The sequence below is a fragment of the Dendrobates tinctorius genome, unplaced genomic scaffold, assembly GCF_039654945.1.
Source record: "Dendrobates tinctorius isolate UK_male_01 unplaced genomic scaffold, ASM3965494v1 ptg000120l, whole genome shotgun sequence".
NCBI classification, from domain to species: domain Eukaryota; kingdom Metazoa; phylum Chordata; class Amphibia; order Anura; family Dendrobatidae; genus Dendrobates; species Dendrobates tinctorius.
In genome coordinates this window covers 299,867-313,255 of record NW_027361788.1, presented here as the reverse complement: position 1 = coordinate 313,255, position 13,389 = coordinate 299,867, and the positions used below count along the sequence as shown (strand labels likewise).

Here is a 13,389-nt window from a genome sequence, read left to right as displayed (position 1 = left end):
GATGGGCTTAGAGGGAGGACCTGAAGCCTCTGTAGAGTTGGGCATAAGTTGGGTCTGGTGATACTGCTGATGATAGCTACACTGGCGAAGAGAGATTATTCCCCCATATGCTGCCCCCATAAGATGCTCCATAGATTATTCCCCCATATGCTGCCCCTATAAGATGCTCCATAGATTATACCCCTATATGCTGCCCCCATAAGAAGCTCCATACATTATGCCCCCATATGCTGCCCCCATAAGATGCTCCATACATTATGCCCCCATGTGCTGCCACTACTGCATTTAAAAATAAAATTACATACTCACCTCTCCGTCGCCGGGGCCAGGTGCCGCTGCTTGCTGCTGTCTGGCACGTCATCTGTCAGTGACGTTCAGACTGCAGGGGACACGGCGCGCACTAACCACGTCACCGCGCCCTCTGCTGCCTGAACGTCAATGACAGATGATATGCCAGACAGCAACATGCAGCGATGGACCCAGACAGGTGAGTATCGCTTTACTTACCGGTCCTGGCACGGTCTCTGCAGCCCTCAGCTTCTCCGCGATCTCCCTTCCTGCCTTTAGCGGTCACGTGGTACCGCTCATTACACGTCATGAATATGCGCATATTCATGAGTGTAATGAGCGGTACCATGTGACCGCTGAAGGAAGGAAGGGAGATCGCGGAGAAGCTGGGGGCTGCAGACACCGTGCCAGGACCGGTAAGTATGACCTGACACCCCCGCCCCCCCCCCCCCCCTCTGACCCTATGGTGTATATGACTCAAATATAAGCCGAGAGGGGGACTTTCAGCCAAAAAAAAATGGGCTGAAAATCTCGGCTTATATTCGAGTATATACGGTACTAATGAAAGTACATTATAGAAATGCACTCAATGAAATGCTCTAATATCTGACAGCCATTACCCAAGCTTCAGTCACTCTAAACGTACCCGGATTTTCTCAATTTCGGCTTTGTTTGCCGACTGCTGCTTCTCTAGTCGATCACTCAGCTGGGAACATATCTGCGAATGAACAAGAGAGTGGAATTAGTCAAGACGACTGGGATTTTCATTTATTATCCATAGTACCAAACAGATAAAGCAGTTGTTCAGTATTATGATAACGATGACAGATATTTAGAATCATTGCTGGGGGTTTGACACCAAACCAAACAGCAGTTGTCGGCTCTGAATATAAACAATGGATACAGCAGAGACAGGACAGTGTTATTTACGAGAACAGCTGCTCAAGTGAATATAAAATACACAAACAACAATCCTATTGCGTCCTGTCATTTGATCTTACTATGCCTAAATGAAAAAATTGCAATCAAAAGGTAGAAATAATTCTGGCAAATTTCTACATGTCCTCTCGCAAACCTGTGACTGTAAAAAAAGTTATCTGCAGAAGCAGCCTCTCCCTACTGAGCTGTCTGTGATCGGACACAAATATAGTTAAACCTCCACCCTCCAAACAGTTAAGGCCATGCTCTCACGATGAGTATTTGGTGCAGAAAATATGCAACATCAAAAACTTACCAATTAGGTAAGAAAATACAAAGGCAAAACTCTTCAAAAACTCGTCTGCTTTTTGCTCCAGATCATGTAAAGCTTAGATCTCACAGAGCTCAGTTTCTTTATCTTCCTCTCATCCTGCACTCATGATGGGCACCATAAATTGTCTGACAAGTTAGGTTTAACTTTCCGAACCTACATAACACTTGCCGCAGTAATGAATTGAGCACAGACGTGGACCTGTCAACGGCATAAAGGACCGAGAGTGGAACAATCCAGCAGGCAATCTATTTACTAGGAATCAGTGACGGCAGTGTGAGCACTGACTTATTCATGATCTACCCCGACCACATGGTTTATTTCTGTACTTTCCACGACTCTTCCTCTATGCTTTTTCTTGGCTTGTATTGTTTAGGCGATGCAACGGTGCAGTTGTCTTATGAATAATGAATGTTTTCATCACCCACTCAGAGCACAAATGGCAGCAGTAAACATCCGCAGCATCCTAACTGACTATGTCACATAAGACACCCACCACTTAATCTATTTTTCTAACTCTGTTTTTATTTTTCGGCGGATGCCAGCAATGCACATGAAACTGATGGCAGCTTCTCCCATAAAACAGAGCAAAGAGACTATGATTCACTGTGCATTGTAAAGCAGTCATGTGTTACGATGGGCAGACGGGAGGAAAATGTTCCACGGAGGGGCCAACTTAACTTCCCTGAATTATGGCCAAAAATTAATCTGCTGAGATTTCCATCTGTCATGTCAGATCTTGGTTGATGGGACCAAAACTGGTAGTTTTGCCTTCTACTGTACTTGTCTTTTTTGTATGGGCATGATGAATACTCATGATTCTATTGGCCAAGGGTAAAGAAGGACAATCAGTCATACACTTGGACTGGCACCAATTTGAGATTTTTGACCCTGGGGCCATTGAAAAGGGTCTGTCTTGTATGTACGTGCAAGATTTATGGATCTCTGTGTCAGAAAACAAAGCTCAGACGGCTATAAAATTATATTGAAAAATTAATCAGCATATGTATCTGCTGTACTTGTGCAGATGATGGGCCTGGGCATTGTAGTAGGACACTCACATGCTCATGGCTCCCTAGAAATGATATTCACTAAATCACTTTTGGGCCTTTTGGTACCCACTAGGGAGGAGCAGATATATTCGAGTAGAAGTAACTTTTCCAATTTTACAAAAATCCACAACTGCGAAAATTTTTTGTACTTCTCTTCTATGTGGATTCAGCAAATTGCCTCCATTTTTAAAGGGCTAGCAAAAGGTTTAAAAAAAAAAAAACTTTAAAAAAATTCTTAAACGGTCTGATCACCTCTCCGGCCTTTCAACCTCAAAAATATACGAACACAGGTTACATTTTCTTATCAGCATCAAAGTCACTTACTCATATGTTAAGTTCATGTCCAGACAGCAAACATCAGAATATGTGCCATGCTACGATTCCAGGTGCTGCTCGGACGGACGGCCGCGGAAGCACGCTTTGCAAAACGTACAGCAATTTAGGAAGACTATGATAAGGCGGTAGGCAATATTTCATCAGAGTAATTCTAGCATGGTGTATCCAGGAGCGTACACAAGATAACAGCTCCCTCGGTGCTCTATTATTCAACAGCTTACATTGGCAGAATTGGATTTCCTTCTACGAGAGGCTTCCTTTGGAGAACAGAGTACACAGCACTACCAGGAGAGGAGACCATTCACTGCTCCCTGTATTTAAGCTGTCAATCCATCGATAAAAAAGATCATACTCCAGAGAGACAAGGACTAACTATAAATTCAGTTCATAAAGGGTGGCTCCACTACTTCTATAATGATGAGCTATCCATCAATATCAGATTGGTGGGGGTCCAACTCCACCATTCTGCTGTTTTTGGTGACGGCTGGATGCACGCAGTTGCAGAGCTGTGTAGCAGCCGCTGCCAGGTACTGCAGATCCAACCCTATATGCAGTAGCAGAGAGCTATACAGATGAAGGAGCGCCGTAACTGCTTACATCCGACACTGTAAATACCTAAACAATTTGCTTGCAGGGTATCGGATCCCCATCAATCTGATATTGATGGATAGCTCATTGATACAAAAGTGGAGCAAACCTATAATACATAACTCAAATTATAGCACCCCATTATAAATCATGCATCAGACTCCATCAAAGATTGTGTTAGGAGTCAGAAGGAATAAGGCCTACTATTGGATGAAAAATACAGGATAGCCATCTCCAATAGACAGCGCTAGAGAGACTGCTTTATTTCTTCTGGAAAGAGTTAATTTATCATATTTTTCGGACTGTAAGACGCACTTTTGTTCCCCCAAATTTTGGGGGAAAGTGGGGGGTGAGTCTTATAATACGAATATGTACTGTAGACGAGGGGGGGGTGGCTCTGGAATGGTGCCAGGGGGCTGGGGTGGGCTGCAGAGACAGCGGGTGGTCAGTGCTCCCGCTCATTAGGCTCATGTAATATTCACTGCTCCTGCTGTCCATCACCTCAGTGCTGAAGCCGCGCAGAGTTGGTAGACAGGGGAGCAGCGCATATTGCATGTGCCTGCACTCTCCCCCCACTTCCCCGTCACTATTGTCACCCCCTGATGATGGCTCCGTGCTCCCAGCCCCCCCCTGGCTCTTCGTTTGTCTGTGCCAATAGGACCTGCGGTCACGTGACTCCCAGTGTGCAGCACTGCGGTCATGTGATGGAAGGTCCTGAAGCTTCAATGAAATGCCTGTATGAGCAGCTCCTGGATGTCAGCACAGACACAGGAAGAGCCGTGGGGGAGCTGGGAGCCATCATCGGAAGGTGCGTTAACTGTTTGTTATTTTATCATGTGCTTGCCAGCAGGGGGGGATATAGGGACAAGGGGGGGCTCTTGTCCATGCCAGCAGGGGGGAATATAGGGACGGGGGGCCGTGTCCTTGCCAGCAGGGGGGAATATAGGGACGGGGGGCCGTGTCCTTGCCAGCAGGGGGGAATATAGGGACGGGGGGCCGTGTCCTTGCCAGCAGGGGGGAATATAGGGACGGGGGGGCGCGTCCTTGCCAGCAGGGGGGAATATAGGGACGGGGGGCGCGTCCTTGCCAGCAGGGGGGAATATAGGGACGGGGGGGCACGTCCTTGCCAGCAGGGGGGAATATAGGGACGGGGGGCGCGTCCTTGCCAGCAGGGGGGAATATAGGGACGGGGGGCGTGTCCATGCCAGCAGGGGGGACTATAGGGACGGGGGGCGTGTCCATGCCAGCATGGGGGAATACAGGGACAGGGGGGCCGTGTGAATGCCAGCAGGGGGAATATAGGGATGGGGGGGCCGTGTGCATGCCAACAGGGGGGAATATAGGGACCAGGGGTGGGGCTGTGTGCATGCCAGCAGGGGGAATATAGGGATAGGGGGCCATGTGCGTATCAGCATCAGCGGGGGGCATATAGTGACCGGGTCTGGGACATATCCAGGATTTAATGGGGGGGCTATGTGCCAGCACAAGGGGGCCATGTACCAGGATGGGGGTTATATAGATACCAGGATGAGGGACATATGATTTGAAAGATGGACACTAGCATTATAAGACACACCTCCATTTAACATTAAAAAAAATATTCTCTTTTTTTTCACCAAATTTGGGGATGAGTCTTATAATCAGTTGCGTTTTATAAAGCGAAAAATACGGTACATATTTTTTTCCCCAAGAAGCATTCCATGCCAGGTCTTCTTGAGAAGAAACATCAGCATCTAGGCCCATACTTCTGCACAATTTTTTTTTTTTTTTTTTTAAATCCCAGGTTGCTTGACATGTGATAGAATAGGCCATGTCTTTCCATATGGTAATTCTGTTAGCAATGCAATGTACAGTGGAAATGATTGCCTCCAAAAATGCATCACATACATTTCTAAAATTCTTGCGCCATCTTCCCTCACACCATATTGTTCATCTCATTCATTAGGGCATATGAATATTGCTGAAAATTCCCAATTTTTAGGTGTCCAGGGGACATCTGCTGGAGACAGAGTGTAAGCTTACTGTAGAGTCAATGAGGGACCCCAGGCATGCTCTAAAATGGTTTAATGCTGCTGAGAGATAGCAAAAATTGCATTCCCATGCTTGGCTTCCTTTCACCCAGAAGACATTTCCAAATTGCTAATTAAGCCAGGCAGAAATAAGTATTTGTGGTAGCGCAGCTGGAGCCCACGAAGCGCTGGAGTAAGAAAGTATTGGCCAAGTCTGATTCAGAAGGAAAAACATATAATGTACAAAGATATTGCCAACACTGAAACAGTTTTTTTTTTTTAGGACTCTGCATATAAAGAAAACCCTCCTAAAACATTTCAGTCTTCTACATTTCGTGACAGAATGAACATGAATAACTGCAGTGTCATTAAATAGCGGGGATCATGTAATGAAAGGGGACAGTTCTGTTGTCCCGTTAGAGGATTAGAAATAGGAACAAAGTGCATTATACACACAGAAAATGTTCTGTATTCATCTTCTATTTATTTTACTCATTTATATAGTGCCATTAATGCCACAGCGCTTTTAAAGTCATTATTGGCACTGTCCCCGATGGGGCTCACAATCTATATTTGCCTATCAGTATGTCTTTGGAGTGTGGGATTTGAAACCAGGACACCAGCGCTGAAAGGCTGCAGTGCTAACCACTGAGCCACCGTGCCGCCCTGTCTCTTTCAGTAAAAGCTAAAATATTTTGTATGCACAGCTAAATATCTACAATTACGCCTTATGCACAGTGAATATCTACAATTACACCTTATGCACAGTGAATATCTACAATTACGCCTTATGCACAGTGAATATCTACAATCACGCCGCATGCACAGTGAATATCTACAATCACGCCGCATGCACAGTGAATATCTACAATTACGCCTTATCCACAGTGAATATCTACAATTACGCCGCATGCACAGTGAATATCTACAATCACGCCTTATGCACAGTGAATATCTACAATTACGCCAAATGCACAGTGAATATTTACAATTACGCCGCATGCACAGTGAATATCTACAATTACGCCTTATGCACAGTGAATATCTACAATTACGCCGCATGCACAGTGAATATCTACAATTACGCCGCATGCACAGGGAATATCTACAATTACGCCGCATGCACAGGGAATATCTGCAATTACGCCGCATGCACAGGGAATATCTGCAATTACGCCTTATCCACAGTGAATATCTCCAATTACGCCTTATGCACAGTGAATATCTACAATTACGCCGCATGCACAGTGAATATCTACAATTACGCCGCATACACAGTGAATATCTACAATTACGCCGCATGCACAGTGAATATCTACAATTACGCCGCATGCACAGTGAATATCTACAATTACGCCGCATGCACCGTGAATATCTACAATTACGCCACATGCACAGTGAATATCTACAATTACGCCTTATGCACAGTGAATATCTACAATTACGCCACATGCACAGTGAATATCTACAATTACGCCGCATGCACAGTGAATATCTACGATGACTCGAAAGGTACAGCTAATATCTACGACATTGTATGCACAGCTAATATCTACAATGACACTGTATGCACAGCTAGTATCTACAATGACACCGTATGCACAGCTATAGATCTACAATGACTACGAACTGGGTCGAACTCAACATGTTGCATTTTGTTGCTGTCAGCGGGCGCGTCAAAACGACGCATGCAGAGGCATCCGCATGGCCTGCGTACCCAATGTTAAAGATATGTACCCAATCCACTCCTTGAGATGGTTCTACTCCTTCATTGGAGTCCAGCTGTGTCTAATTAAACTGATAGGATGTGATTTGTAAAGACACACACCTGTCTATATAAGACCTCACAGCTCACAGTGCATGTCAGACCAAATGAGAATCAGGAGGTCAAAGGAACTGGCCAAGGAGCTCAGAGACAGAATTGTGGCAAGGCACACATCTGGCCAAGGTTACAAAAGATTATCTGCAGTACTCAAGGTTCCTAAGAGCACAGTGGCCTCCATAATCCTTAATTGGAAGAAGTTTGGACCACGAGAAGTCTTCCTAGACCTGGGCGTCCAGCCAAACTGAGCAATCGTGGGAGAAGAGCCTTGGTGAGAGAGATAAAGAAGAACCCCTAGATCACTGTGGCTGAGCTCCACAGAGGCAGTAGGGAGATGGGAGAAGTTCCACAAATTCAACTATCGCTGCAGCCCTCCATCTGTCTTTATGGCAGAGTGACCAGACATAAGCCTCTCCTCAGTGCAAGATACATGAAAGCCCGCATAGAATTTTCTTAAAAAAAAAAAAGAAAAACCACACACGAAGGACTCTCAGACTACGAGAAATTAGATTCTCTGGTCTGATGAGACGAAGATAGTACTTTTTGTTGATAATTCTAAGCGGTATGTGTGGAGAAAACCAGGCACTGCTCATCACCTGCCCAGTACAATCCCAACAGTGAAAGATGGTGGTGGCAGCATCATGCTATGGGGTGTTTTTCAGCTGCAGGGACAGGACGACTGGTTGCAATTGAAGGAAACATGAATGCGGCCAAGTACAGAGATATCCTGGATGAAAACCTCTTACAGAGTGCTATGGACCTCAGACTTGGCCGAAGGTTCACCTTCCAACAAGACAATGACCCTAAGCACACAGATAAAATAACAAAGGAGTGGCTTCAGAACAACTCTGTGACCATTCTTGACTGGCCAAGCCAGAGCCCTGACCTAAACCCAATTGAGCATCTCTGGAGAGATCTGAAAATGGCTGTCCACCAACGTTCACCATCCAACCTGACGGAACTGCAGAGGATCTGCAAGGAAGAATGGCAGAGGATCCCCAAATCCAGGTGTGAAAAACGTCTTGCATCATTCCCAAGACGACTCATGGCTGTACTAGCTCAAAAGGGTGCTTCTACTCAATACAGAGAAAAGGGTCTGAATACTTATGACCGTGTGATATTTCAGGTTATCATTTTTAAATAAATTTGCAAAAATTTCTACATTTGTTTTTTTTTTTCAGTCAAGATGGGGTGCAGAGTGTACAATAATGAGAAAAAAAATGAACTTTTTTATATTTACCAAATGACTGCAATGAAACAAAGAGTGAAAAATGTAAAGGGTATGATCAGAAAAGTTTTCCGGACTTACATAATAGCATTTGCCGAGAAAAATTAAGACATCCAGAGAAATAATTTTAAAATGACAAATGTATTAATTACACATAAAAAAACAAAAACCTCATAGTATCTAGCACGGTATATTGAGCATTATAGATTGCTCATTCACATTATATATATTTTGTATTTAGCTCATTTATTGAGCACTTCTGAAATTTTATATTTAATGTATATTTTTCTAATAAAAAGATATATTAAGTAAATGTCACTTATGCACTTTATTCACTTTTATAATAGAGGATCTATTAGGTATTTTTGCACCTTGATTAGCATTATTTCATCACAGCCAATATGGAATATGTTTTACCCTCATTTTCACTTATTCTGGTGTTATATATTATTGTTGAATTATTCACGGGTTATCATCTCTGCAATGACTGTGCGCTTGCGCAGCTGTGTCACGGCCGATCATTTCCGGGAGCGCTCTACCACGGTCGTTCATTTCCGGGAGCGCTATATACTGTGTACTACGGGGTTTTCTGTCTGTGGTCTCAGTGAGTGCGTCACAGGAAGTGACGTTCATACGGCGGTGTCCAACAGCGCATGCGCCGCTTAGATCAGGCAGAGATATCATCGGGTCAAGCGTCCTTTACATTGCGCTCTGTGATTGGACATCGGCACTATTTAAACACCGCCCGTCATTGGGGCACGCCCCCGGAAGAAGCTTGTTGCGAAACGCGCGTTGAGGTGGAAGAGGCTGCAGCGCCCACCGTTACCTGTGCCCACAGTGTTTAGGTAATGTGATTCATTTTTCTATCTTTTCCTTTGACTCACTGGGTAGCTGGTTGTTTATTAGTATTGGTATAAGGACTAAAGGTACTGTCACACTAAGCGATATCGCTAGCAATATCGCTATAACTTGTGACGTTATAGCGATATTGCTAGCGATATCGCTATGTCTGATACTTACCTACGACCCGCTCCCCTGCTGGTTATCGCTGATCGCGCGAGAACGTCCAGGACTGTTTCTCCTCGTCGGCTTCCTGTGGCGCTTCCTGTGGAGAGACGAGCGACGAGCCGGGCGGGAGGACGCAGGATCGCCTAGTGTGACAGGTAAGCAGCGACCCCTGACACCAGCGATGTCGCTGGTGAGATCTGCCTGTGTGGCAGCTCACTAGCGACCACTTAGCGATGTACCAGCGATCCTGACCGCGTTATATCGCTGGTACATCGCTAAGTGTGACAGTACCTTTAGACTTAGTTGTCATGTTGCCGTTGTACCTCATTATTTAATCATATGGGCTTATCCACAGTGTTCAGGTAATGTCATTTATGGCTTATTCATTTTTATACCATTCCCTTCGGCTCACTGGGTAGCTGGTTGTTTACTTTTATTGGTTTAGGGACTTAGACTTAGTTGTCATGTTGCCACTGTACCTCATTATCTAAACACATGGGCACATCCGACTTTTCAATTTTGTGAGGATTTATGGGGTTAACTATGGTTCTTTAATTGTTTTCCACATCTGATTTTATATTACCTACACATGTCTTATTGCTGTTAGGGCAATTGTGCGCCTCCTACTGGGCATTTTTTTCGGTTTTTGTTTATGTGTAATTAATAAATTTGTCATTTTAAAATTATTTCTCTGGATCTCTTCATTTTTCTCGGCAAATGCTATTATGTAAGTCCGGAAAACTTTTCTGATCATATGTATCTTGGAAGTGCCAGATCCTAATTATTTATTGGACAATTCTAGTGTATTTAAAAATTTAAAGGGGTCTGAATACTTTCCGTACCCACTGTAATATCTACAAAGACACCGTATACACAGCTAATATCTACAGTGACACCGTATGCACAGCTAATAACTACAATGACAACATATGCACAGTTAATATCTACAATGACACCTTATGCACAGCTAATATCTACAATGACACCGTATGCACAGCTAATATCTACAATGACACTGTATTCACAGCTAATATCTACCATGATGTAGTATGTACAGCTAATATCTACCATGACGTCATATGCACACCTAATATCGACAATGATACTGTAAACACAACTAATATCGACAATGATACTGTATACCCAGCTAATATCTACAATGATGCCATATACACAGCCAATATCTGCGACGCTGCCTCAAGCACAGCTAATATCTACAAAGACACTGTATGCACAGCTAATCGCTACAATGACACCATATGCAAAGCTAATATCTACAATGACACCGTATGCACAGCTAATATCTGCAATGACACCGTATGCCAGCTAGTATCTACTGTACAATAACACCGTATGCACAGCTAATATCTACAATGACACTGTATTCACAGCTAATATCTACCATGATGTAGTATGTACAGCTAATATCTACCATGACGTCATATGCACACCTAATATCGACAATGATACTGTAAACACAACTAATATCGACAAAGATACTGTATACCCAGCTAATATCTACAATGATGCCATATACACAGCCAATATCTGCGACGCTGCCTCAAGCACAGCTAATATCTACAAAGACACTGTATGCACAGCTAATCTCTACAATGACACCGTATGCAAAGCTAATATCTACCATGATGTAGTATGTACAGTTAATATCTACCATGACGCCATATGCACACCTAATATCGACAATGATACTGTATACACAGCTAATATCTACAATGACACCGTATACACAGCCAATATCTGCATGACATCGTATACACCGCTAATGTCCTTTTGGAAGTGCATTGAGCAGCAGGGTGGTATACTGGTAAAAGGGGAAAAAAAAAAAAAATCTTAACTCTTCTGCCTGAGCGAGTGTGAACGAGCTGAGTGTGACCTGAGCATAAGTGCGAACTGTGGTGTGTGACTTGAGATTCAGTGAAGAGGTGTTTGGAAAACCTATAACAAATACCTGTGTGAGTTGCTGAATTGTAGGTTGCGGAGTGCTTTCTACCTGTTCAATTTCTGGGGGGCTTGTTTAACCTATTTTTTCTCTCTACAGGGTTAATCTCTTATTTTACTGTGTTTTTAATGGTTAACTATATTGCATTTAAATCTTGAGGTGTAACTATATTCACAAGGGGTTAACTAAGGGTGGGAGTTCATAATTAAGGGTTTATAAGGGGCAGCTGGTTGGGGCTCAACTCCTTTTCGAAGTGCATTGAGCAGCAGGGTGGTGTACTGGTAAGAGGGAAAAATCTTTTAAATCTTCTGCCTGAGCGAGTGTGGACGAGCTGAGTGTGACCTGAGTGTAAGTGCGAACTGTGGTGTGTGACTTGAGATTCAGTGACTATGGATTCAGGGAGTTTCCAAGGGAGGTATTACTGAATTGCTGTTATATTTTATTAATACTTTTTATTTATTTTTGCTTATCTTATTGTCTGGTGCAATCCTCATTAGGATGTGCTCCACTATTGCCAATGCCATCCAGTGCACGTCTTGCCGCATGTATGAAATCCTTGAACAGCCGGTCGAGGGTGCATACTGCTGTGCAAGATGTGAGCACATTGTGCATTTGGAAGCTCAGATACTGGATCTAAATGTGCAGCTGGCAACACGGAGATCCATAGACAATATCGAAAGGAGTCTTCTGCTCACTGAGCAGACGCTCAATGGGATAGATGAGGGGGGATGCTAGGTTGGAGCTGCAGGACAATGAAGCAGCTAGCTGGGTGACAGTTAGAAGGCGGGGTAGAGGGAAGAGCACCAGGAAGGCTACTCCTTATCTGGCACACCCCAATAAGTTTGCTAAGTTGGCAGATGAGGGGAGTGTTAGTGCAGGAGTAGCACTGCTGCAGCAAGGCATGTCCTCTGAAAGCCGGAGGAGTGTCTGCTCCAGTAAGGGGGGAAATAGGAGAGCAGGGCAGGCCAGACAGGTTCTGGTAGTGGGGGACTCAATTATTAGGGGAACAGATAGGGCAATCTGTCACAAAGACAGGGATCGTCGAACAGTGTGCTGCCTACCTGGCGCTCGAGTCCGACACATCGCTGATCGGGTTGACAGATTAATGGGAGGGGCTGGTGAGGATCTAGCGGTCATGGTGCACATTGGCACAAATGACAAAGTTAGAGGTAGGTGGAAGGTCCTTAAAGATGATTTCAGGGAATTAGGCTGTAAGCTTAAAGCAAGGACCTCCAAGGTGGTATTTTCAGAATACTTCCTGTACCACGTGCCACGCCAGAGAGGCAACGGGAGATTAGGGAGGTTAATAAGTGGCTCGGGAATTGGTGTAGGAACGAGGAGTTTGGGTTCCTGCAGAACTGGGCCGACTTCTCAGTTGGCTACAGGTTCTACGCTAGGGACGGGCTGCACCTCAATGGGGAGGGTGCAGCTGTGCTGGGGAGAAAATGGCTAGAAGGTTGGAGGAGTGTCTAAACTAGGGACGGGGGGGGGGGGGGGAGGGTATTCCTTTCATAGGAGGGGAAGACAGTGCAGATAGAGACCTGGACGCAAATAATGAAATTGGGGGTGGGGGTGGCATGGGGGGCGGGGTTAGAACAGTTAATAATTTAAGAAAGAATAGAGGTACAGAGAGGTACATAAAGTGCATGTATACTAATGCCAGAAGCCTCGCCAACAAAATGGAGAAATTGGAGTTAATGTTGTTGGAACAAAATTATGACATGGTGGGGATATCTGAGACATGGCTGGACTAGAGCCATGACTGGGCGGTTAATTTACAGAGCTATAGTCTGTTCAGAAATGACCGTACAAATAAACAAGAGAGAGGCGTGTGTTTATATGTAAAATC

General features: G+C 44.4%; 1 protein-coding gene across 2 annotated transcripts in view; it reads right to left on the bottom strand.

Annotated features, from left to right (window-relative positions):
• The window catches only part of RABGAP1 (RAB GTPase activating protein 1), a 263,850-nt gene that overhangs the window by 21,735 nt on the left and 228,726 nt on the right, over window positions 1-13,389 (bottom strand). For both annotated transcript variants that reach the window (XM_073590685.1, XM_073590686.1), the window contains exon 24: window positions 935-1,006. In XM_073590685.1, the coding sequence (XP_073446786.1) occupies window positions 935-1,006 (72 nt within the window). The remainder of the gene's footprint in view (window positions 1-934; window positions 1,007-13,389) is intronic.